At 34.2% G+C, this 27,150-nt stretch overlaps 1 protein-coding gene across 2 annotated transcripts in view; it reads left to right on the forward strand.

Annotated features, from left to right (window-relative positions):
• Positions 1–27,150, forward strand: part of LOC125658431 (probable ATP-dependent DNA helicase HFM1) — a 53,358-nt gene that overhangs the window by 9,267 nt on the left and 16,941 nt on the right. For both annotated transcript variants that reach the window (XM_056149554.1, XM_048889698.2), the window contains 25 exons: positions 2,018–2,156; positions 2,857–3,008; positions 3,105–3,185; positions 7,657–7,821; positions 11,603–11,646; positions 11,856–12,012; positions 12,288–12,426; positions 16,017–16,118; positions 16,391–16,536; positions 17,863–17,910; positions 18,050–18,096; positions 18,192–18,325; positions 18,461–18,508; positions 18,594–18,677; positions 18,802–18,893; positions 18,975–19,081; positions 19,593–19,640; positions 19,803–19,900; positions 20,115–20,243; positions 20,848–20,933; positions 21,744–21,827; positions 22,132–22,289; positions 24,060–24,163; positions 24,264–24,361; positions 24,595–24,831. In XM_056149554.1, the coding sequence (XP_056005529.1) occupies positions 2,018–2,156; positions 2,857–3,008; positions 3,105–3,185; positions 7,657–7,821; positions 11,603–11,646; positions 11,856–12,012; positions 12,288–12,426; positions 16,017–16,118; positions 16,391–16,536; positions 17,863–17,910; positions 18,050–18,096; positions 18,192–18,325; positions 18,461–18,508; positions 18,594–18,677; positions 18,802–18,893; positions 18,975–19,081; positions 19,593–19,640; positions 19,803–19,900; positions 20,115–20,243; positions 20,848–20,933; positions 21,744–21,827; positions 22,132–22,289; positions 24,060–24,163; positions 24,264–24,361; positions 24,595–24,831 (2,727 nt within the window). The remainder of the gene's footprint in view (positions 1–2,017; positions 2,157–2,856; positions 3,009–3,104; positions 3,186–7,656; positions 7,822–11,602; positions 11,647–11,855; positions 12,013–12,287; positions 12,427–16,016; positions 16,119–16,390; positions 16,537–17,862; positions 17,911–18,049; positions 18,097–18,191; positions 18,326–18,460; positions 18,509–18,593; positions 18,678–18,801; positions 18,894–18,974; positions 19,082–19,592; positions 19,641–19,802; positions 19,901–20,114; positions 20,244–20,847; positions 20,934–21,743; positions 21,828–22,131; positions 22,290–24,059; positions 24,164–24,263; positions 24,362–24,594; positions 24,832–27,150) is intronic.

Consider the following 27,150-nt stretch of genomic DNA (forward strand, 5'->3'; position numbering starts at 1 on the left):
ACAGTCAATATTTTATTTTTTCTTAGTCTTTACTACTATTACAGTCAATATTTTACTTTTTCTTAGTCTTTACTACTATTACAGTCAATATTTTTAGAAAAATGTTGGAGTTTTAATGGTTCTATATCATTTTTGACAATTATTGAAATCAGTTTCAAATTTTTATAATCCCCCCCCCCCCCCCGCAACAAGTTGTGGGGGGGGGGGGGGTATACTGGAATTGGGTTGTCCGTCTGTCTGTCTGTCCGTCCGTCCGTCTGTAGACGCAATGGTTTCCGGGCTCTAAAGCATTATATCATATACCTAGTAGTGTATCAGCCCTGATACACCTATCTTGACTAGGGTGAGACAGCTGCAAGTAGGTAGGGCTGTCTCGCCCTAAGGGCCGAGATATCTCTGTCTCGGCCCGTTGTCAAGGGGCTGTCTCGCCCTCAAATTTCAAATGGCTATTTCTTCTTTAATCTTTTGAAATCTAATATAACTACATGAAAAAATGATGTTAGACACAATTTTTTTCATATATAATACTTTCTTCCACGACAAAATTTAATTTAAGCAGAAAAATTAAATAAAAACGTTTTTGAAAACAGCGCTAAATTGTAGCGAGTATCTAAGCAAAGGGGGGTAACCCAAGTAACAATTGTTTATTTAGAACAATAACACGTTGAACTTCATTTCAAAACAATCAACGTTCTAGGTGACAGAAAACAGTAGGAGGATTATGGAGGGTGATACTGAAGCATTTTCAGAAATCCCCGGTCCTAATGGAGATAAAATGTTAATTTACGGTAATTTTGATGTAGAAAATTAAAACAATTTCTGAAATCTAAAATCCCGAGGACTTGGCAATAAAACGATAAAGCAGAACCAATATCTTCCGACGTATTTCAACGACTTATAGATGCTAAACAGATGGGAAACGGTTAAAAAAAACTTATTTCAGTATAAGGTAACATTCCTTAAGCAAAGAAATAGCAGCATCAGATCTGTAAACATTCCCGTTCATACGATGACGCCACGTAAACAAAGTTCTACAACTCTTACAAATTATATGAAATATTGAAAACGGGCGAGTTTGGTAAATCCGAAAAAATAAATAAAAATCAGCAATGGAATAAAGCTACAAAACCCAGACTTTAGCATGTTTCACAATGTCAATAGTACTGGAAACGTAACCATTAAAGTAAACTCTCTGAAGGAATGAAATAGTCAAATATCGTTGTACAGTATACCATGTATTTATGTTTGGGTCAATGACCCCCCCCCCCCCCCCCACCCACCCACCCAATTTAAAAAAAAATGTTTATCAACTTGTTGTGTTTTAGGTATATGATATAAACAATATCACACTCTAATGTTGATCTCGGACCTGGGATTGCCCCTCGAGTGATCTGGCTCGGGCCGAGATCAACTCTCGGGGCCAATCCCAGGTCCGAGATCAACATTAGAGTGTGATATTCTATATATCCTTTCCACCTACCGTCACCATATCATATATATGGACTACCCATGGGATGAAGATGTTCCCTATTGATTTTGGGGTCAAAAGGTCAAAGGTCAAGCACACTGGACATCGAAGTAGCAATATGGTTTCCGAGCTCTAAAGCGTTATCCTTTCCACCTACAGTCACCATATCATACATATGGACTACCCATGGGATGAAGATGTTCCCTATTGATTTTGGGGTCAAAAGGTCAAAGGTCAAGCGCACTGGACATTGAAGTAGCAATATGGTTTCTGGGCTCTAAAGCGTTATCCTTTCCACCTACAGTCACCATATCATACATATGGACTACCCATGGGATGAAGATGTTCCCTATCGATTTTGGGGTCAAAAGGTCAAAGGTCAAGCGCACTGGACATCGAAGTAGCAATATGGTTCGGTTTGTCATGCCATTTGTTTTTTACACTCAGAAAAGAGATAGTTTATACCTATTACCAACACCCTTTGGGAGATTGGGGTAAGCAGGGGGTATTCTTAGTGAGCATTGCTCACAGTACCTCTTGTTTAAACAGGTTTACTACAAAGACAGCCCACTTGTTGTTTGTGCACCAACGGGTGCGGGAAAGACAGTAGTCTTTGAACTGGCAATCATCCGTATGCTAATGAAGAGGAATCAATCATCAGAGAACTTGAATTTCAAAGTTGTCTATAGTAAGTTATATGTAACTATTGTATATAATGAGAGCAATATGCTATTCGAGAACAATGCATGTACACATAGAATCATTGTAATGTTTTCAGGAGTTGAACTTTCTTCAACTTTCTTAGACCATCACATACTGTGCACATGAATATATATTGCTTAGGACTTTAATGTTGGCCTCTTCACCTCCTGACATTTTGTTTGAAATAATGTATGTCCCAAAAATGTTCTGTAGCAATATAATCCTCTATTCAAAAGCTGAAATTTTAAACAAGGAGAGCTTATTTCAAATTATAAGCGAGATACAAACAAATATGTTCGTTTTACATTTGATAGGATTTTTTTTTTCCTTGGTTATATTTGTAAACGAGCATCGCACGATATGCACTATATGGACGAGTTTTTTGCTGATTAGCGGGCTTAAAGGTTAAAACATGTTACTCCATAACACACCGTAGTCTCTGCATGTAGTAAATAAGTGAATGTATGAATTAATTGAACCAAAATCTCTGCATGTAGTAAATAAATGAATGTATAAATTCATTGAACCAATGTTGACTGCACAAATTTAGTGAAACTAAATGAATTAAATTTTGAATAAAATCCAGCAGATTTGCTTTAATATACACAGTAATTCTTTGAATGTTTGAACACGTAAAAAGGGTTCAACTCCCAGGAGTGTAACATTCTCTACTTTGATTCTTTTAGTGGCCCCTATAAAAGCTTTATGCAGTGAACGTTGTTCGGATTGGTCAGAGAAATTTGGTTGCTTTGGGTTGAAATGTCAAGAGCTGACAGGAGACTCAGAACTAGATGATTATTATCACCTTCAACAAGTGAACATCATCTGTACAACGCCAGTATAGTACTTTTTAAAAATTTAAACACAAGAACATCAATATAATGTAAACATTATATTTTTCATCATAATGAAAGGATAAAACTTTTATTAACAGGAAAAGTGGGATAGCATGACTCGGAGATGGAGGGACATTAAATTCATTGTGCAGTCAGTTGGTCTTTTCTTCATTGATGAGGTATTTATGTAGTATTTTTCTGTGGCACTTCAGATCTCGGTCACAACTGGTTCAAATTAGTACATTTGTACATATCATTTCGACATCTACCAAAGATTCATAAAAAATAAACATATATGCTTTTTCGCATTTACATGTATACTTTAATTCCTGATGAAAATAATTAACATTTTAGCTCACCTGAGCTGAAGACTCAACTGAACTTTAATTTCTGATCAAATTTTGTCTGTCAGCTTTGTTGGTGTTGTTAAAGCTTGTTGTGTTTAGTGTTCTAATACAGTAAATAGGTTTGTGTTTAGTGTTCTAATAGTGAATAGGCTTGTTGTGTTTAGTGTTCTAATACAGTAAATAGCTATAGGCTTGTTGTGTTTAGTGTTCTAATACAATAAGTAGCTATAGGCTTGTTGTGTTTAGTGTTCTAATACAGTGAATAGGCTTGTTGTGTTTAGTGTTCTAATACAGTGAATGGGCTTGTTGTTTTTAGTGTTCTAATACAATAAATAGCTATAGGCTTGTTGTGTTTAGTGTTCTAATACAATAAATAGCTATAGGCTTGTTGTGTATAGTGTTCTAATACAATAAGTAGCTATAGGCTTGTGTTTAGTGTTCTAATACAGTGAATAGGCTTGTTGTGTTTAGTGTTCTGATACAGTAAATAGGCTTGTTGTGTTTAGTGTTCTAATACAGTGAATAGGCTTGTTGTGTTTAGTGTTCTAATACAGTAAATAGGCTTGTTGTGTTTGGTGTTCTAATACAGTGAATGGGCTTGTTGTTTTTAGTGTTCTAATACAATAAATAGCTATAGGCTTGTTGTGTTTAGTGTTCTAATACAATAAGTAGCTATAGGCTTGTTGTGTTTAGTGTTCTAATACAGTGAATAGGCTTGTTGTGTTTAGTGTTCTAATACAGTAAATAGGCTTGTTGTGTTTAGTGTTCTAATACAATACGTAGCTATAGGCTTGTTGTGTTTAGTGTTCTAATACAATAAGTAGCTATAGGCTTGTTGTGTTTAGTGTTCTAATACAATAAGTAGCTATAGGCTTGTTGTGTTTAGTGTTCTAATACAGTAAATAGGCTTGTTGTGTTTGGTGTTCTAATACAGTGAATGGGCTTGTTGTTTTTAGTGTTCTAATACAATAAGTAGCTATAGGCTTGTTGTGTTTAGTGTTCTAATACAATAAGTAGCTATAGGCTTGTTGTGTTTAGTGTTCTAATACAATAAGTAGCTATAGGCTTGTTGTGTTTAGTGTTCTAATACAGTGAATAGGCTTGTTGATATTAGGAACTCCATGTGTATGCTCATTACTTCAATGTAAATAGTGAAACATAGAGTCAAGAGAGAAAGTCATACAGAGAAAATGTGGTCGTCCAAGTTGCTTGACGGAACAATAACCAATTAAACCAATTTACACAAATATGTGCAATCTCAAGCACATCAAACTGTTTTTGCTTCAATCTCTGTTTGTCAGAGTTAAGGGGGTCCCTCATAATTTTCAAATTTAGGATAAATCACGGATTGTTCGCTGAAAAGAAATAAAATTAATTATAAAAGAATAAAAAACAAATTTTATTTTATCATAAGAAACATTGTCTTTATTTGTCAGATCATGATTCACAGTTCTGTACAAAATGTTTAGATTTGTAATGACTTCGATAATTTCCATTATCTATCAAAACTTTTAAAAACATGATCGTGGGAAAAGGTATGTATTTAGCCTATATATGAATGAAACTGTTATATCACATATCTTAATTGTCAAATATATGCAGGTGACCTGGGTAAGTTGTATTTAATCTGTTGATATGTAATAGTCACATGATGACACGAGATGGTGTATACAAAATATCGTTGAGTTATTGCACACGAGGAGATGGATTTGGTATAACAATCCTAGTTTCTACTTTTTAGGGCACAGGAGTTTACTCAGTTGACTTATTGCAATTGACTGTCGTCCGTGGTCATGCACTAACAATTGAACATTTTTACGTTTTTCTTGAAGTCCATTTCAAATTTAATATGAAGCATCTCTGGGACAAAGGGAGCATGAATTATAAATTTCGGGACTCCTGCTCCCCTGGGCCCCGTGGGGCGGGTAAAAAACTGCCCCAAATTGACCAATTTTCAAAGATCTTCTTCTCTACAATCGCACATGTTTAAGAAAAACTACATGCATAGTGATGTAGAGCAGGAAGGCCAAAATTGTAAATTTCATGATCCCCAGGGTAGGCGCTCTGACCCCAGGGCAGGGCCAAACTTACTATATAGTGTTTATGTGTAAAACACTTAAATAGCATCTTCTTTAGTGTTATTGATACTAAATTGAAACTATAAATGGATATTTAGAAAGAGCAGGTAGTCTTTTACCAAAATTGTAAATTTGATGATCCCAGGGTTTTTGGTATTAGGGTGAGGCCAAACTGGTCAGTTATTAAATGTGTGAACGTACAATAGAAATTTATTACTTCTTCTTGATAACTATCATTCCAATTCTTTTCAAATTTTGTATGAAGCATCTTTGGGACAAGGGGACATAAATTGTAAATTTCAGGATTCCTGCACCCCTGGGGCCTTAGGGGTGGGGCAAAAACTGCTCAAAATTGACCAATATTCGAAAATATTCTCTACAACTGCACATGTTTAAGAAAAACTACATGCTTAGTGATTCCCGGGGTAGGGGTTTTGACCCCAGGGTGGGGCCAAACTTAGTATATTGTCTTTATGTGTAAGTTTGCTGATACTGTATAAAATCTAAATGTATACTTAATTAGGAATAGCAGAAAAGGTTGTACAAAAAATGGTGAATTTCACAACCCAGGGTTTTGACTCTTGGATAGGTCCAAATTAATCATATCTTTTAATGTTTTAATGTTATACACCTTATATTATATTATGTAAAGCCTTTCATCAGTGTATGCACTATTGAGAGCATTGAAGTTTGTTTTTTTGTAAAAGAACACATTTTGTTTGATACTGTTGCTGAACATTAGAATTTAGCTTAGATAGACAGAACAGGAATTTTTTTCTAGATCGATTCATAGCCCTTGGGAGTAGTGATACTTTTTCACTAGTACTCAGGTGACCAATAAGGCCTGTGGACCTCTTGTTGGTATTCCTGCTGCTATTAAAAACTCATATTAGTGGGTTACAGATTGTTTGAGTATGGACTTTGTTGGCCTATTTTTGAAAGAGATGTGGACCTTGAACTGGTATTTGGCAGTTTTCCCAGATTTTTTTTTACTACAGGTGACTCTCGATAACTCGAAGTTCAAGGGACCTTGATAAAACTTCAAGAAATCTGGAGTTCGAGAGATCGAAATTCGGAAATTGAAGGTCCGCCGGTATGGTTAAGATTTTACAGTAACCGGAAATGTATACCAAGATCATATGCTATCGTTTTAATATATTTTCCTTCATATTCGTCAGGTACTTTGAAATCAAAATAAAAAAACCTTATTTTGCATTAATAAAAACATTTCAAAGTTTATGTTTATGTATTTATTTGTTCTTTAACCGTGCTTAAATAGGCATACAAACCAAGTTCCAATGACGCTTTACTATCACAAACTAAACAGAGCACATGTTATGTCGCTTTATTACCCAAAGCAAAAATTCTGACGAATGAGTAAAATGATGCTTTAGAGTAACTTTACACAAAGAACAAACTTGAGAAATTTAACAGTCTGTAGATCTTTAAATTATGTATAAAACTTACTCTCGCTTTGTCCAGTCAAAATAAATTATAGATTTTATTCATAGTCGGATTATATATAATTTTAATCATCACGACACAAAACCCCAGTGCAAGGTGTAAACTGACCAATTAGCCAATTATATACTCAAGTGCATCACCCCCACAAAGAAGCACGGGCGATGTTTCAACTCTTTTAAACACATAATTACCCCTATGGCATTCAACAAAATCCGGGTAAGGCCCAAGCGGAAATTATTACATGCTTGGGTAACGGTGGGTATACGCTACCACCACTTCGAGAGATCGAGAGTGAAAAACAATGAAATGTGTTTTACGGGACCCAACTTCACTTCGAGAGATCGAACGTTCGAGAGATCTCTGGTAAATTTGCTTTGTTATATGGAGAAAAAAATCGGGACCATGATTTCACTTCGAGAGACCGAGAACTTCGAGAGATCAAAGATCGAGCCATCGAGAGTCACCAGTATTCGTGCACCTTTTGAATTGAAAATTCATAGATAAACCTTATCAGTGGGTTACAGATTAAGTTTGAGTTTGAGTTTTGTTGACATATTTTTGAAAGAGTTTTTTTTAACTTTTTGGCTTCTTAACTTAAGTATATCCCTGCAGCTTTCAAATTGATAATTCATGCATGATCTTGTACCATCAAGTTTGAGTTTGGGCTTTGTTGACCAAAACAGGGTCCTTTCGTGATGCTTGCAATTAAGTTTCTCACACTGCTATAGCTAAGTACATGTAAATTTTTTACATTTTTGCAGATTCATGTTTTAAGTGATGCCTCCCGTGGTGCGACAATAGAAGCAGTGATTTCCAGAATGAAGACCATTCAAGCGTCCATTAACAGAGCTACTGGAGATGTGGGGCTTCCAGTTCCTAAACTGAGATTTGTGGCAGTGTCTGCGACAATCCCAAATATTGAAGATGTTGGTTTTATTTTACCTGTTAAAACTTCATTGTAAAAAAAGTATTTCTATACACACTGTTCAACCAAACGAAATGATGATGTCATGCATAGAATGGCACTTAAGGTGGGTCGATCCTCATGTGACTTATCAATATCAATGGTTAAAAGTGCAAAATCTGTATTAATTTCCATTCAATATAGCTAAATTTAATCAATAACCAAAGAAAATGTGTATGTCGCCACATTTTTAAAGATGTCAGACATAAAAAATGGAAGTATATGTAACATCAGAAAATCACACATTTTCGTTATACAGAATAATTAAAATAGATAAAAACTTGTTGAAATGACAAATTTTAAATGTCAACAGTTTAAAAAAAAATGTTAAATTCATAAATATGTATAAATTAATTGTGGATATTGGGGAAATCATGTATAATAGACATACAGTAGAAGAAATACCAGCATAGAAGTTATTGCCCTTGACAACATTTTTTTAATTACAAAGAATTGATTATCTATGGAAAATATAAACTTTTTCAAAATCAATAGTTTACCAAATTTTTCATTTTATGCAGTGAATGAAATCCCTCTGAAAGATATATTTCTATCATGCGCAAAGTTTAATTTGATAAAGATTTTTGCAAAAACCTATGACATCACACGAGGAGGTAGTACCAAACAGATGCATAAATTTTTTTTCTCAAATTCATTTTTTAAAAATTTTAATATGTTGTTCTAAGGAACAAAACCTTACTGCAAGTGCATGGTATAAAAGAAATCTATCCTAACATTTTTTGTCCACATATAGTTTCAAATATAGCATATCTGACCCCAGTTTGTGTGAAATTAAACATTTGTGGTAAGAATGTGCCCTGTGTCAAAATTATCTATAGATATTTTATGAAAGTTAATACATGTAATACTTTTTATAAAGCTGACCTATTTGTTACTAAATCTCAACAAAATATATTGAAATTGGTATGGACCACATTATTAGCTTTTCTGAGCCGAAGAGCTAAGGGCTGTTCCAGAAATGATCAAATGGGGGGGTCGGGCGGCAAACGATATTTTTTTGTGTGGGTACATGGTCGTATTTTTTCATATTTTAATTGGTCCGTGGTTGGACTGTTAAAAAAATATTTATTATGGGTAGTGGGTAGTTTCTATTGTTTTATTTTGTGCCACGTGGGTGTTGAGTTTTCAGAATATTTTTATTGTTGCTCTTGTCATGTTGGTTACAAAACATTTGAAAACATGCTTTCGAAATGCTGCTTTCGAAATTGGAAATCGGAAGTAACATAACTATTCGAGTTGTCGCTCTTTGCAGCGCATAACTTTCCATTACGGCACTCTTCAAATTAGAGGCGCGTTTAGTAGGGTCCCTTTGGACGTGATGGCGGCGAACTCTGTTCTGTAGATTATTACAGTTTACAGTGCATCGATTTTGGGAATATTTTGAAACTAATAGGTATTCCGTTTTCTAATAAAAATAGGCAAACCTTAGTTGATTTATACGAGGGTACCGATGCGTTATATTTATCAGTCGGTGTGATGGTGATTTAGAGGCCTCCGGGCGCGGGCTCCATTAGAAGACGAACGATTCGTGGAAAAACATATCCATACCCATTTCATGATAATAGCATCGTTTGGACTCCCAATCTTTCCAACATTCCCGCCGTAGATGTCTTTGATTGTTGATGTGACATCGTTTCTTCAGAACTACTGTGATACAATGTCTCACAGGCATTACCGCATCATTGACTAGAATGTTTGTCCCAAAAACCTCGCGAGATTTGTAACGTTTTCATTTTTAAAAATATTTTTGTGGTGGGTCTGGTTAGTTTTTTTTTTTTTATTAGATGGGTCATTGTAAAATGAGTTTATTAATTTGATGGGTCATGGGGTAATTTTTATTTTTTTTTTATGGGTGCTTGGTATATAAAAAAGGTGCCTCCCGACCCCCCCCCCCCCCCCCCCCCCCCCCCCCATGTATTTATTTCAGGAATAGCCCAAATCATATGGCCATACATGTATGTCTGGCGTGCAGTGTGCGTCAACTTTTTGGAAAAAGGACTATATCTCAAGAACCCCTTGGCCAATTTTTGTCAAATTTGTCACAGGGTATCCTTGGCCCAAGGGCTTTCATTTGTACTAAAACTAGGGTTGTGACCCTTTAACAAGGGGAGATAATTAGGAAAATGCAAACAAAAGTAGTGGTTGCTAAAAAATCTTCTTATCAAGAACCACTGGGCAAATTATCACCAAACTTATGCATAAGGATGAGGATAGGTTGTAGATAAAAAAAATTGTTCAAGGCATCATCCTGGGGCAAAGGGTGTGGTCTCAAGGTCACTTCAAAGTTGACCTTAAATTTTGTTTTGTTAAAACTTTGATATTTTGCTTAGTATAAGGACTAGGATCATCAAATTTTGTCAGTTGATGCATCTTGGGACCTAATACCATGTTGTCTCAAAAGTAGGTCATGGTGACCTACTTTTTGAATTTCGCAGGTAATTATTATTAAATGGATTTTGATGCATATCTTGGACACTTTTGAGCCTATGATCATCAAAAGTTGTCAGTTGATGGATCATGGGACCTTGAACTGCGTCATGTGAAAAGTATGTCACCATGACCTACTTTTTGAATTTTATGGCTAATCATTTATGAATACAATTTAGGTTGTTATTTCAGATACCAAAAGGTTTAGAATCATCAAACCTTGTAAGTTGATGCATCTAGAGGCCTCAAAACATATTTATAAAAAAAAGTAGGTCACAGTGACCTACTTTTTGAATTTTGCTGACATTGAAATTTCACATTTTCAATTTTAGATGCATATTTTGGACACTATGAAAGCTAGGATCATCAAACTTTGTCAGTTGATGCATCTTGATTCTTTGGAGTGTGTCGACCAAAAAGTAGGTCACTGTGGCCTTCTTTTGGAATTTGACAGCTATATTTGAATACTATTCGACTTGTCAGTTGATGCATCCTGAGTCTTCAGTGTGTCGACCAAAAGTAGGTCACCGTGACCTACTTTTGGACAGTTACATTTAAATTTTCAGGTACTATTTGACTTAACATCATCAAACTTTGTTAGTGGATCGATCCTCTTATGACTTATCAATAATAATGGTTAAAAGTGCAAAAACCGTATTAATTTCCATTCAATATAGTTAAATTTAAACAATAACCATAAAAAACGTGTATGTTGCCACATTTTTAAAGATGTCAGACATAAAAAAATGGAAGTATATGTTAACATCAGAAAATCACACATTTACGTTGTACAGAATAATTAAAATAGATAAAATCTTGTTGAAATGACAAATTTTAAATGTCAACAGTTTAAAAAAACTGATAATTCATAAATGTGTATAAATTAATTGTGGATATTGGGGAAATCATGCATAATAGACATGCAGTAGAAGAAATACCAGTATAGGAGTTATTGCCCTTGACAACATTTTTTTAATTATATAAAAGAATTGATTATCTATAGAAAATATACACTTTTTCAATATCAATAGTTTACCAAATTTTTATTTTATGCAGTGAATAAAATTTCTCTGAAGATATATTTCTTTCATGCGCAAAGTTTAATTTGATAAAGATTTTTGCAAAAACCTATGACATCACACGAGGATTGATTAACCTTAATTGATGAATCTTGGTTAGTGAGAATTTTTGCCTGTTCTACAATGTATCAGGAGAGCGATTCTAGGCCCATGAGCCTCTTGTATTCATAATGTACTTTCTTTGTTGTTGGACATATTTATTCAATTCCTGAACAGATTGCCGAGTGGCTTGGAGACAAAACACCTGCACCATTTTTTAAGTAAGTGTAGGGGAATTTTTAAATCATCTCTATGTAAATTTCCAGGTTTTCAATTTTAAAACACACCTGCTGTACATGAAGTGTTGTCAGATAAAAGAATTATAATTGATAGATTAGCATGTAAATGTGTACATATGTTTGATTTTGAAAAAACCCCTAATATATACAAACTGTAGTGTATAAATTAAACCTAGTTTGTAATTTTTTAGTATGGGGGACAGTGTGCGGCCTGTTCGCCTAAGGAAGGTGGTTCTGGGATTCCCATTTGACAATCAAAAAGGATCCGACTTTCAGTTTGACATGTCATTGAGCTACAAATTGGCCCGGATCATCAACACCTACTCTGAGAACAAGCCAACACTTGTGGTGAATATCATGTGGCTAAGTTTTCTAGATTTGCTCCCTTTTTTGCTTTAGTTAGTGTATGTATGTACATCTATTTTAAAATTTTGTGCTAAAATCACAAAGAGCTCTGAATTGGTAGAAGTTGTCATCTATTATTTTCAGGTCTTGTAGGTCTGACCCAAATATAGTAGGAAACGCATCCTAATCATATACATTTATGAAAAATTTAATGTAATGGTTCCCAGATTTTAAAATACCTGATGCAGATTACCAACTCTAGTATTTTTTATCCCCAGTTTTGCTCCACAAGAAAAAGTACACAACAAGCAGCAGAACTTTTAGTGAAAGATATGGGAAGTACATATGTGAAAACTTATTTCCAAAAACAAGCACTACAGACATGTGCCAATTCACTGAAGGACAATAAATTAAGAGGTACAGTTATTTCAAATTATAGAATTCAACTATAAAAACTATTTAAATTTTAGAAACTTAGAGGCACATTTTGCTATAAAACATTTAATGTGTTATGTCCTGTCTGAGTTAGGCCATTTGAAGTTTTTTTAGTCCTCTACCGACAAAGTCGAGGGACTTTAGGTTTGCGCTCCGTCTGTCCGTCAGTCCAATTTTCCACACTTTTTTTCTCTGTTCTTGCAGATATTTATTTTTTATTTGGTATGTGGCTTTGCCATAACAAGTTACAGATCAAGTTCGAACTTTGTCTTGGTCCGTTGATTTTTCACTTAGTTATGGCCCTTGGACTTAGAAAAATAGCATGAATAATCAGTTTTCCAGACTTTTTTTGGTTGTGCTTGCAGATATTCATTTGATATTTGGTATATTGCTTTGTCATAACAAGTTACAGATCAAGTTTGAATTTCGTCTCGGTCCGTTGATTTTTCACTTAGTTATGGCCCTTGGATGTAGAAAAATAGCATGAATTGTTAGTTTACATCCAAGTTTCTTATCTCTGTAGATAAGAATTAAGAATACTACACTCATTAAAACTTCTAGCATAGTAATACTACAATATAGCTAAATTATTCATGATCATCTATATGTCACAGTTTATTGACTTGGTTAAAGACCTAAACCTAATTATAAATTTGTCTTTTTTCTTGGTCTAGTCTCTACTCGAATAGTAGTTGATTTCCTATCCAGTGGTTCCCCAATTTTCCCTTTTACCATAACCTACATAATGAACTTTGAATATTGTTGTGGTACAGTGATTTTTGCAACTGGTAGGGGACTATGTACAGGTAACTCTCGAATTATCGCCACTCAATTCATCACCATTTTCGTTATAACGCTGCATTTTTCTAGGAACATTTTTCCTGTTACTTAAAACTCTCGTTAAAATGCCAAATTCGCTATCGCCATTTGCCACAGTGTTTTCATTACAAAAGTCCATTTCAACGTGTTAATTATCTCGATAAACCGCCATGGGTGACGCGGTCAGTGAAGCAGTAAATTGGTCATTATCGATCTCTGGCGTACACCGGGACAGAAGGATCCCAGTAATTGCTGTATTGAATAAACAAGAAAATTACTCGAGATGAACTGTTATCAAGTTGTTTATACATCATAGAAACACATTTCAATTTAGCTATGACTTCGCCATGAAAGAGGTGACATCTTAGCAGCAAAGGATGCAATTCTTGTCAACCCTGACCCAATCTCTAAAGGCTCGCCTGCCAGGAAACGGCACTGCAGTGCACTCAATATTGACTTAGAAAAGGCGTTGTTTATATGTGGTTTACGCAAGTCAGGACAAAAAAACCCATTCCTGTTACCGGGGATATGATAATTGAAAAGGGAAAACAGTATGGTGCAGAGCTAGGAATATCCAATTTCAAATATTCTGAAGGGTGGCTAACTCGTTTCAAACAACGTCATGGAATTTCTTCCAGAATTATAAGCGGTTAAAGTGCCGGAATTGATGCGAGTTTGATTACTGATGGCCAGAAAGAGGCAATAGAAGTAATGAAAAATTATGATTTGAAAGATATTTATAACATAGACGAGACAGGATTGTTTACCAAATGTTACCCAATCGCTCACTTACATAAGTATTGTAAATAGAGGAAAGATAACTCTTATATATAAAAGAACGGTAACTATAGTTCTTCAAGATGGCAGTAATTCAATTCATCGCCAAATTCGTTATAATGCCATAATTTCATAAGAACAAAAGGTGGCGGTTTATCGAGAGTTGACTGTATTGCCATGCAATACTCTCAGAATGCTTGTTTTAGGTCACCTGAGCCGAAGGCTCAAGAGAGCTTTTTTGATCAAATTTTGACCATTGTCTGTTGATGTCGGCGTAAACTTTTCACATTTTCATCTTCTTTTCCAGAAACACTGGGCGAATTTCAACCAAGCTTGTCACAAAGTATCCTTGGATGAAAGGGATTCAAGTTTGTTCAAATGAAGGGCCACACCCCCATTCAAAGGGGAATAATTACAAAAATGCAAGAATTAAAAATCTTCTTCACAAGAACCACTGGGCCAGAAAAGTTGAAATTTACATGAGAGCTTTCTGACATAGTGGAGATTCAAGTTTGTAAAATCATGACCCCTGAAGGTATGTTGGAACCACAATAGGGGATCAAAGTAAAAACAAGCGGATGTATAAAGAAAAATATTCTTCTCAAGAACCACTGGGCCAGATAAATAGAGATTTAAGGTACTCAATGTATAACAACCATATTTCATATCTGATAAATGAATGGTGGGATTTTTGTAATCATGGTATCATTTTGAAGGGTTCATCAAGTAAAATTAATACTTTAGGAATTTTCAAAATTTTATTTACTGCTCGATTTATTTCACCTAGAATTCAACATTGAAGTTTATGGTAAGAGCCTGTTTTGTTAAAATATTTTTAGAAGAAATTATGTTTTCATACAAATCTCTTGGTAGAAAGTTACATAAACTTTCTCTTTATGAAAATATGAAATAAAATTAATCATTTACCACACACAGTTTTAGAAAATTAAGTTTTTCTTATTTTTATAAAGGGTAGATAACTCTTCAATAGTCTCAAGTGCAAAAATCATATACTAGTCATGAGAATTTCATCTTCACTTTCATCATTATTTAACAATAACCATTTATGTTGATTTAAATCCTTTAAAATTGTTCATTATCCTTTTGTTATACATTGAATACCTTATTAAAGTGAAAGCTTCCTGATAGAGAATAGATTCAAATTTGTTCAGATCATGGCCCATTGGGGTAGGTTGGGGCCACAATAGGGGATCAAAGTTTTACATGCAGATATATCAGAAAATCTTCTCCAGAACCACAGGACCATGTTCAACCAAATTTGGAACAAATCATCCTTGGGTAAAGGGGATTCAAGTTTGTTGAAATGAAGGGCCATGCCTCCTTCAAAGGGGAGATAATAACAAAATGCAAAAATAGGTTGGAATCATTTAAAAATCTTCTTCTCGAGAACCATGGGGCCAGAAAAGCTGTGAAATTTACTTGAAAGCTTCTTGACTTAGTGAAGATTCAAGTTTGTTAAAATCATCAGACCCCCCGGGGGTAGAATGGGGCCATGCGAATATATAGGTAAAATCTTTGAAAGTCTTCTTCTCAAGAACCACTGGGCCAGAAAAGTACAAATTTACATGAAAGCTTTCTGACAAAGTGCAGATTCAAGTTAAATCATGGCCCCCAGGTTGGCCAACAATAAGGGATCAATGTTTTACTTATAAATATATCTATAGGGAAAATCTTTAAAAATCTTCTTCTGAAGAACCATTGGGCCATAAAAGTTTACATTTACATGAAAGCTTACTGACGTGTGGATTCAAGTTTGTAAAAACCATGACCCCCCAACCCCACCCCCCGGGGATAGGGTGGGGCCACAATAGGGGATCAAAGTTTTACATGCGAATATATAGGGAAAATCTTTAAATATGGGACATGGTAACTCAGGTGAGCGATGTGGCCCATGGGCCTCTTGTTTTGTCAAATTTTTAGCTTAAAGTAATATAAGTACATGATGTTCTCTTTAGATCTTCTAGCTAGAGGAGTGGGCTATCATCACGCTGGTCTAGATGCCCAAGATAGGAAAGCTGTAGAGGAGATATTTTTGGAAGGTCATCTAATGGTACTAGGTAATATGACTTTAACACATGAATGAATATGGTGATACTGTTAAAACTTTTAATTATATGTATGTGTATTTATGTAAGACAGAGAGAGAGAGAGAGAGAGAGAGAGAGAGAGAGAGAGATCATGTTAAAAAAGATATTTTTAGTTCTTAAAAATGCAAAGTAATATATGTCACCAAATTTGTTCTAAAAACACTTTCAATGAAATTCATTTATTGCTGATTTTGAAGATTTTAAAATTGATTTCTAATATCAATATTTCTGTCTATTTTCAGTTGCCACTAGTACACTAGCAATGGGTGTTAATCTTCCTGCTCATTTAGTAATCTTGAAGTCTACGTCATACTATAATCTGGGTGTTCATGTGGAATACTCGAATACTCAGATTCTACAAATGATTGGACGGGCTGGAAGACCACAGGTAAATTGACAGTATATTTTATGTACATTAGTCATCATTAACAGTGTATACGCACTGTACATCTGCACATGTATTTAAGTGGATTATTATTTATTCAAATTTACAGAGTGCTTATATAGGTATTGAAGGTATGCATGTGGCAAGGATTTTTATTTTCTTCAATTTTTGAGAAAATTACAGGTTGTTGAACTTAATCCATTTTGAGGAAATATATTATAGGGCATGATTTGTCCTTTAAACTCCTCTCACAGTTTAGAAACTAGGGTCTTTGTAAATAACTTGAAGATGTGCATAGTGCAAGGATTTTGATTCTCAATAATTTTTCTTTTTCTTTGATCATGTTGATGATTTAATATTATACAGGTTGTTGAACTCAGTCAAATTTGGGGAAATATTTTACACAAAGAACTCTTGGTTTGTCTATCTACCTCCTAGCTGTCACAGTTTTAAGCGAAGACCCTTTATTCATATTATACAAAGAAAGTATGTCACAGCTTGATGATGGCTGATACTACCTGAAGCAAAGTGCTATAAATTATGGCTCAAGAAAAACACTACATGTTGTATGTAAGCATTTTCATGGGCGTATTACAGGGTGTCAAATTCCTATTTATTCCTATATTTTCCTATAAACTTGAAGGTTCCTATATTTTCCCTATAAGTCATTAAAATCCCTATAAAGCCCTATATATATATATATATAATAAAAAAAAAAAGTGACAGTCCTATTTTCAAAAATGATAAAAAAAGAAAATAAAACCCCCAAAAATCCAGGAGCTGATGCCAGATTTATATTTAATTGGATTGTTATGAAAAGAATAACTATGATGATTGTATAAGAACTGTCTATTGGATGGAAAACTGTCCATATCTGAAAGGATTTCATCTTTGTTTATGTTTGATATTATTTCTTCCCCAGTAAGATATTATGCTTGCTAGATTTTTATGCAGAAACAATAAACTTTTATACAAATTCTTTAATAAAACCCCCATTTATTCTTATAAATCTGCTGTAAAATTCCCTATATTTGCCCTTTAAACTGCAAAAAAAATCCTATAATCCTATATTTTTTAGACCAAAAGTGGCTTGACACCCTGGTATTATGTACCATTTGCATTATTCTTGTTTTGAATGAGTTGGGACTAAAACACTTGGGTCTGATACTTGGGTCTGATTATAATGGTGTCAGGGATTTTTTCATGACATGCCTTTCCTCAAAACAAGACAGTTTGTGTATTTAGATATAATTTTAAGGTAAAAAATCAATCCCCAATAATTGCAATAGGATGGTAATCTGAATTTTAAATTTTCTATTAATGAAATAGTTTGATACGACAGCTACAGCAGTCATCATGACCAAAAACCAAACAAAGGTACGTTAGTATTACAGTGCAGTCATCATCACCAAAAACCAAACAAGGGTATGTTTAGTATTACAGATATCTTAAAATTGGTAGATTCACAATTTGTGTGGTATTTTGGTGCAAGAATATAATTTTTCTTTTGATATAGGATAAATATGAATCGTTGGTGAATGGAACTCAGCTGATCGAGAGTAGGTCCGTATACATAGTAGCTACATGTATTACATACAAAATTGTTCAGCACAATTCTAACATGAATATTGTTACTGTTTTGGTTGATTTATTTGTAGTTTGCACAAAAATCTAATCGAACACCTGAATGCAGAAATTGTGTTGCATACTATCAACGATATTTCCATAGCAATGGAGTGGATTCGATATACATTTTTGTATATACGTGTCATGAAAAACCCAAAACACTATGGTAAATATTAAAAGCCAAGGACATGAAAATATAGTCAAACAAAATAGATTTTTGTATAGGATGAGAGAGAGAGGGGAACCCACAGTAGTGACACTGTATAAAGGAAAATAATTAACTTTTCATTTTTGAATTTAGGCATGCCTGTGGGTTTAGATAAAGAGCACATAGAAAAGAAATTACAAGGTATGTATCGCACAGTAATCACAATTCACACCTTTAAATTTCAAAATGAGTGTTTGTGATAATGGAATTCTTTACTTTATCAAAGAATTGTGTATGAAGAACTTGAACTTGCTAAATACTTACGGAATGATAACAATGGATGATGAAACAATAGATGTGAAACCTACAGGTATGCTGAACATTTTATATTTATATATATATAAGTTACAATTATTGTATGAAAAAACTTTATTCTTTTATGTTGCATCAGGTCAATGCCTGTTAAATGATGAATTATTATCATTGAATCACAGAACCTGGGAAGCTGATGGCAAGATATTGCATTGCCTTTGAGACAATGAAGAAATTTTCAAAACTAGGACCATCAGAAACGATGAGTGAACTGGTAAATTTGTGAACTTATTCATAATAAACTGACAGTGAATTTCCTGTAACTGTTAAGATATATTTTTTCTGTCTCATTGAGTTGTACGAGATCTGTGGATGTGAAGAGTTTATGGAGGTACAGCTGAGGAATAATGAGAAAAAAACTCTCAACACCTTCAACAGGGACAAGAACAGGGTCACTGTCAGGTGAGTATTGTTCACCTAAAAAACGTTACAGGGTCACTGTCAGATGAGTATTGTTCACCTTAAAAACGTTACAGGGTCACTGTCAGGTGAGTAGTGTTCACCTTAAAAACGTTATAGGGTCACTGTCAAGTGAGTAGTATTCACCTTAAAAACGTTCTGTATATTTTACTCTCCAGTTCAACTATGTTTTCTTTACTTGCAATAAAATGGGCAAATTAAATACAAAATTCCTTCAAAATTGGAAAATCTAGTTGTCTTTTAAAGCATTGTTATTGGACATGAGACATGAAGTCCACCATAGTTTCTAAATATGTTTGTGAATGCAAAAATGTTAGTAGAAATATGTACAGGAAAATCAGATGGGTTGGATTTTATATGAGAACACGAGTAAAACATTTTTACAGAAACACAATTTTGAAATGAGAAGATCGAAACCTCAATACATTGTTCAAAATTCAAATGATGCATATGTCATTTTAATGTAAGCTAGTTTTTAGTTTTAACATTGAAGGTTTCCCCTAACAGGCAAAGTGAAGACCAAGCAAATGAAAGTTAATATGTAAGTATAAGCAGAACAATTTAGATCAAATTGAATGTGCATTATAATTTTGATTTTGTGCAGGGAATACATTTTAAGTCAGAGAACTGAATTATGTAGAATATGTTCTCATAGCTTATTCCCCAAATATTCTGATTTTAAATGTTTTTACATGTTTTACAGTTTGATTCAAGTCACACTAGGATGTCTTCTTTTGCAAGACTTCTCTCTGCAGCAAGACACCACCAGAATATTTAGGGCAGCACAAAGAATATCCAGATGTAAACAGTGATCATCTAAATGTTGTTGTCTATGATAAAAACAAGCCATCTGAGGAACAATAATTTTTTGTTTGTAAATTTTACGATATTATGTATTTGTTATAAACTTCTGAGTAGATGAAAATCTTAATTTAGACTTTTATGTTTAAGGTTTGGTAGAATTGATGTGGCTCAGGGATGATTTTAAATCTTAATTAAGACTTTTATGTTTAAGGTTTGGTAGAATTGATGTGGCTCAGGGATGATTTTAAGTCTCTAAAGAGTGCAGCCCAACTCATGAAATGTCTGAAGGCCAGGCTTTGGGAAGACTCGAAATACGTCTCAAAGCAGATGGATGGAATTGGTAATCTACAGAAAAACTAAAGAAAAAACCCAGCAATTTTGATATTTGATCATGTGAAGGTGTTTCACTGAATAATTCTTAATCATATCCTTTGTTATGTGATTTAAAAAATATATGATAAAGCATAAAACTATTATACTAGAAATACAGATATTCAGTATTCAGAAGTATTACCCGGTAGTTGGAAACAATTCTGATTCAGTTCACATTTAAACTATCAACTGTAGTTTATTACCATGATTTTATTTATTATTTCCTGACGCACAACTATGTGAATTAAACACCAAACAAAATATTTTGTTCTAAACTTCAAAGGATGCAAAGAGAAATTGCATGATCAACAAATATTGTTTGCATTCAAGTCATAAACTTTTTTCCAATGCTTAGGGTAAAGTGCTATTTTATTTAAAGAATTATGATAAAAAACTTAAGACGCTTAATTGTATAAAGAAATTGAATTTACAAGTAAATGGTTTCAAAGAAATAGTATAAAAGAAAGATCATTTTCTGCGAAATATGGTGATTTTTGTTTAATGTTCTGGTACTTTTGTCCACTGTCTTGTAATTTGAAAGTAGTTTTTCAACAATACACATGTTTTTGTAGGTCCTGCCCTTTCAAATGCTCTTGTAAATGCTGGGATTACAACATTTCAAAAGATTTCAGAAACTAATCCTAGGGAGCTAGAATTGGTATGACTTAAACTACTCTTTACTGTTTTTTATGTTTTCATTGTTGAAAAGTGTTAGACAGGAATTGGGCATTTATCGGAGGCGGAATTTTCACCTAATGAAGAGGCGGAATCCAGGCGTCACTAACACGATTGGAATCCAGGCGGAATACAGGCGTAAAAAATGGGGCGTCATTTTTTCCAGGCGTCACTAATTTGCATATTACGCCTTCTAAGGCGTCATTAATTTACATTTTTCGCCTCAAATTCCTGCCCAATTCCACTTGTTTTACGCTTGGTTTACGCCCAGAACATTCACATTACCTTATAATCAATATGAGATTTGACGCCCGGAATATTTCTGATATTCCGTCTCTTTTACGCCTCATTTACAGGCGTAACATTTCATACAGGCTCACAAAGATAGGAAATGAATACCGAGATGATATTTTTTCTAGTTTACTGCCATCAAAGTTAAGTTCTTCCTTTCCCTGGGTACAGGTGGAAACCTTTTCCTCCATGATTTATACATGTTGTATTTGCACATACAGAGTAGTGTATTCTTTTTTTAAAATAATCATGAATGTTTATATTACTTGATACATACATACATACATACCATACCATACCATACAATGTTAGATTCCAAAAATACCTGATGTCTTTAAAGTGTTGGATCTACGTACTAAATCTTGGTCAAATACAAAACTAACATCACGGACAATGAGTTTGTGTAATATTTGGGACATCCTGTCCCTTCTTCAGGACAAACAAAACAGTTTTACATAAATATTAAATATATTTGAGAATTGTATTATTGTTGGTCTCTTAGATTGTCAACAGACATCCTCCTTTTGGGAATCAGATGAGGGACATGGTATCTGGACTACCCAAATACGAACTCACAATTGAGCAGGCAAGATTTACAATGCGAAATGTATACATGCAGCTTTATTTTCGCTAGAATGGGCTTACATTAAAAACATTGAAATTGATACTGCATAAAGACACATTTAAACAGAAAACTGAAAATGTCATATTGAAGAGTGAATTTAAAGCTGTATACAATTTATATTCTGCATAATACAGCTCTGCAATAGCGTTGGGTTAAACCAGTATTGTGCATATAAAAAGAATTTTGGTACTACTTTTCTGTATCGTTTAGTATTTCGTTTGTTTTAACATTTAAAAAAAAGAAAGAAGATATTTGCTTACTGCAGACTAGCAAATACAGAGAAAACTCTGCTGAAATTGTCGTACATCTGGTCATCGATACTCCAGAGCAACAGAATTCACGGAAGATTTGTGCGGAAAATCACATGTGTGTGTTACTCATTGGCGATGAGGATAACAGAGTCGTATACAAGAGGAAAATAATGTAAATATTTCTAGATTGTTTCTTTACTTTATATTCTTGTGTATAGATTACAGAGATAAAAGTGAGACCAATTTAGTGATGTGAAGAGAAATATGAATGTCAGCATCAACAGTTTTGCATCGATCAAGAGAAATGAAAAAGGTTGTAACTGCTCCTTAAAAACGGAAACCCTGTGTCAGGATAGGCTTTAGCACGAAAAAGAATCTTCATGCTAAAGGGCCAGAAGTAATTAGCACATAAAAATGTGTAGTATTCACTTAGAGCTGTTGGTATCTTTACATGAGTGACAAATTCTACCTCAACAAAGCAGTGGTTTCCATGTCTTGTACGAATTGTTGGTAGCTATTAGCGCGAAGTTACCATGATATTTTTGTGTTGAATAAATTTAGTTTTTAACAGTCCCCACATCAGTCGACGGATGTTTTCTGATTTGTAAAATTAAAGATCTATTTCTATTATCATTGAAGAGTTATCTTACGATGAGTTTAATTGTGCAAGATTCTCTGTCACATTGTTCTCATGGTTGAATTTTCTGATGGGGTTTACAAGATTCTCTGTCACATTGTTCTCATGGTTGAATTTTCTGATGGGGTTTACAAGATTCTCTGTCACATTGTACTCATGGTTGAATTTTCTGATGGGGTTTACAAGATTCTCTGTCACATTGTTCTCATGGTTGAATTTTCTGATGGGGTTTACAAGATTCTCTGTCACATTGTACTCATGGTTGAATTTTCTGATGGGGTTTACAAGATTCTCTGTCACATTGTTCTCATGGTTGAATTTTCTGATGGGGTTTACAAGATTCTCTGTCACATTGTACTCATGGTTGAATTTTCTGATGGGGTTTACAAGATTCCTCTATACTGAGATGAAATCAACAAGATTGATATTTATTGATATTTATTGGCAATCATTTGGACATTGATATTTATTGGCAATCATTTGGACATTGTATTTGTCTACAGGAGTCATGTTGCTTAAACATTGGTATTTCATCATTAGAATAGAGAAATTGACTAGACTTCATATTTTTGCTGTTGCATCTGAAGACAAAACATGTTTTTTTTTAACATTCATAAAATTAGAAGTTGCAAAAACAATTGATTCAATACTTTCTTGACAATCCTTTCTCAGCATATTTTTTCTATATTGGCAAAAATTATATTTGTGACCCCTCCCCACAAAGAAGAGGGGCATATTGTTTTGCACCTATCGGTCAGTCAGTCGGAAGACCACATGTCCACTCAATATCTTGAGAACTATTCACTTGATTGTAATGATCGATATTTCTTCTGTGGGTTGGTTATGAGTAGAAGAGGACCCCTATTGTTTTTGAGGTCCAAAGGTCAAGGGTCAATCTACTCTGGACATAGGTATATATTGTCTGCTCAATACTGAAAATGGGGAAATGATTGCGGTGGTTTTAATTTCACTATGTTCGCGGCCGGGGATTTTTCCACGAAATTAAAACAACTGCAATCATTTTGCAAATGTGACAAATATGTTTTTAACAGTTACCAGTAATCAAAATAAAATTTGAATTCTGCGAAAATAAAACCACTGCAAATAGACCAATATGAAAAACCGCGAACTTTTAGCACCGCAAAATTAAAACCACTTACAGTATCTTGAGAACCCTTTGCTTGACAGACATCAAACTGTGTACACTAGTACATCCTAAGGAGTAGATGACCCCTATTGATTTTTGCATAGGGGGGACATATGTGTTTTACAAATACAAACATCTCTTGTTGGAATTGGTTTTAGGGATGCACATTTGCTGAAAGAGCATGGTATTACAAAGAAATTGGAGATAAAACGTGCAGACAAAGGACCTGATCTGTTTATCAACCTGATTAGCCAAGAATGGGGTATCATTATGAATAATGTACTTACTGTCTGATTTTGTTTAATGCAGTAGTGATACTGTTAATGTATAAATTGAAATTTTATATTGGTTCATTCCCCCAGTTGGACTTGATGTGCAAAGTTCATACACACCTTATTACACTGGAGCAAAAAGACTCTCAAACATTGCAAAAACATCAGAGTTGGTATCAAAACCCCAGGTAAGAAAGGCACAAAGTGCAAAATCAGCAGGTATACAATGTATATTGACTGTTATTAGATTTTATTTAGCAAAGGTACAAGGGATTTTTTGTTAATCAGAAAATATAGGGACTTTGCAGTCTGAAAATTGCAAAGTTGTTGAAATCAATGGATTTACTGTGTTACTTTCTTAATTTTAGTTGTTTTTTTTATTTTCATTTTGTAACAAATCCATTTCCAATAATTATTGCAGACTAGTAAGCAAACAAGGACCCTGTTGTGTAGTAACACAAATGGGATGTGTGGTCATCCGTGTACCAATAAGTCCTTGTGCGGACACAAATGTTGTAAAAATGGGGTGACCGAGCAAGAGACTTTGAAGACTAGTAGGAAGGCTTCCAGCTCGCTGAAACCTAGACTAATGGACTCGTACATCAGCAACTTGAAAAACAGAGTGTCAGAAACACCCAACCTTGCAAAACGTTTGAAGGTGGGTGAAATGTTAACAATTATGTCTTGATGACAATGGATCTAATTCAAATTTTTTATCCCGGCTTAGTACTGTAGATAATATCTCTGCTCAGTACTGTAGAAAAGGTCTTTCATCAGTTTAGGCACTTTTTGGGGGCATTTAAGTTTTAGAATACATCTTGTTTTATACTGTTGCTAAATATTAGCATGCAGAAGTGCCAGAACAGGAATTTATTTTCTAGGTTTTATAGCTCTTGGACTAGTGATACTTATAACTAATACTCAAGTGACTCAGATAAAGCCTGTTGGACTTGGTGATACTTATAACTAATACTCAAGTGACTCAGATAAAGCCTGTTGGCCTCATGTTGTTTATGTAGTGTAGATCATATATTCTCAATATCTGATTGTTATGACGATATATGGACACAAATCGATAAATATTACTTGCATCCTGTAGTGAATTATTGTATATATCATAGGAATGTATACGGCACATAGAACCCACCATGAAAGCTTTAAAATAGATAATGGGTGTTTGTCCATCTGTCTGTCTGCAGACTCCTTGTGATATAATATCCTTCACAATTTTGTCAATGTTTTGAACAGTTTTTAACACAAAGCGTTCATATTTTATACGTAAAGGAAGACACCTATATATTTTTCTCATAATTAGGTCAACGGTCAAGGTATCAGCAGATCTTCTTGCAAGGTTTACTACACTAAGAGCTTTATAATTTTATGCAAATGAAGTTGATCTTGCAGTTGAAGATGGAAATGCAGACTTGGAAAATGAACATAGTTACTCCTCCGTGGTATTACAAATATCAATAGATTTGGTTTCATTAGCACTAGTACAAGTAATATTTGAAAAATACATTCTTTGTTGAAACCTTCCAAACCGAGTCAGTTTTCTAGCTCATATAAATATTAGATATTGTACAATTAGCAACTATTAGATATGTTCACAATATGTAACTGATTCTCGGGGTTGTTTTTATCGCAATTCACCTTTGAATTAGAACGCTTTACCCGATATAGTATTGCGTTGTGTGACGACACAATTGAATGAGACGATTGAACAATTTGAATGACATGTTTGATGTAATACAACAAGAGTTTTCATTGGCCGATTACAGCCCGCCCACTTTCTCGAGCAGAGTCAGTGTAGCTGGAGAAATGTACATAGCTCTCTGAAAAGATCCACCCCTTATAAAAACCTTCGATTTACGGGTCACAAAAAGCTGCGGACGATTGAGGCCTGAAATCGGTGTATTCTTGTGTTGCTGTCTCATAAACTCAATATAAAAAAACCTTATTAATAACATATTTTCCTACTATATACTTGTGTCCAAACATACCTTCAAATTTTCATTAAAGCCACACACGGCCCGAAAACTCGCAGCTTCAAATGATTTCGTTTGTTGACGTAGCCATGTTAGGTAGCCGGTCAATTCGAACTCTTGCTATTGGTATCTATTCATAAAATCGGTTGTACATGTATGTTATGTATTCGCTCTTCATTTATTATCAACACGAATAATTAATAGAAATTAAAACATTTTTTGTACCAGTTTTTGTAAAGGTAAAATAAGCTCTTGATTAACGAAAATGCTACATAAGCCCATTAGATGGAGACCGGCCGGTGCGGCCGCTCATGACTAATGAAAGCCGCATTGCCGTGAGTTTAGCTATTTTAATAATTATCATTTAATGGGACTGGGGTGGTATATTATCTAAACTATTTAGCTAAAATATTTGTGGGATATTAGTACACATCTAGACGCTATTGTGCTAGTATGGAAATGAACCGGGATTTGAATTGACTGGCTACCTAACATGGCTACATCTACGAACGAAATCATCAAAAGCTGTGATCGAGTTTTGGGGCTTTAATAAATATTTGAAGGTATGTTTGGACACAAGTATAGTAGGAAAATATGTTAGGAATTTTTTTGATATTAAAGTTATGAGACAACAGCACAAGAATACAACTTTTTCTCTTTCTTCCTTTGAAGTTTTTTTCCATCTAGCATCTGGCCGTCATGTTTTCAAATGCTGATTACTCCCGTATAAGGGAATTTGGGCGGACTTATACATATGGACCAATGAGAGTGTCTGTTGCATTTCGCAATTGTATTACAAACAGATTCAATTGTGTCGTCACACAACGCAATAGTATATCGACCAAAGCGTTCTAATTCAAAGGTGAATTGCGATAATATGACTTGTTTTGCGTAGTGAATTTATCGTTTATATCATGCAAAGATATATTTCATACGTGTAATTGGCACATATTAGCTCTAGATCCATAACATGCAATCTGTGTTTATGTGAT

The sequence above is a fragment of the Ostrea edulis genome, chromosome 9, assembly GCF_947568905.1.
Source record: "Ostrea edulis chromosome 9, xbOstEdul1.1, whole genome shotgun sequence".
Lineage (NCBI taxonomy): Eukaryota > Metazoa > Mollusca > Bivalvia > Ostreida > Ostreidae > Ostrea > Ostrea edulis.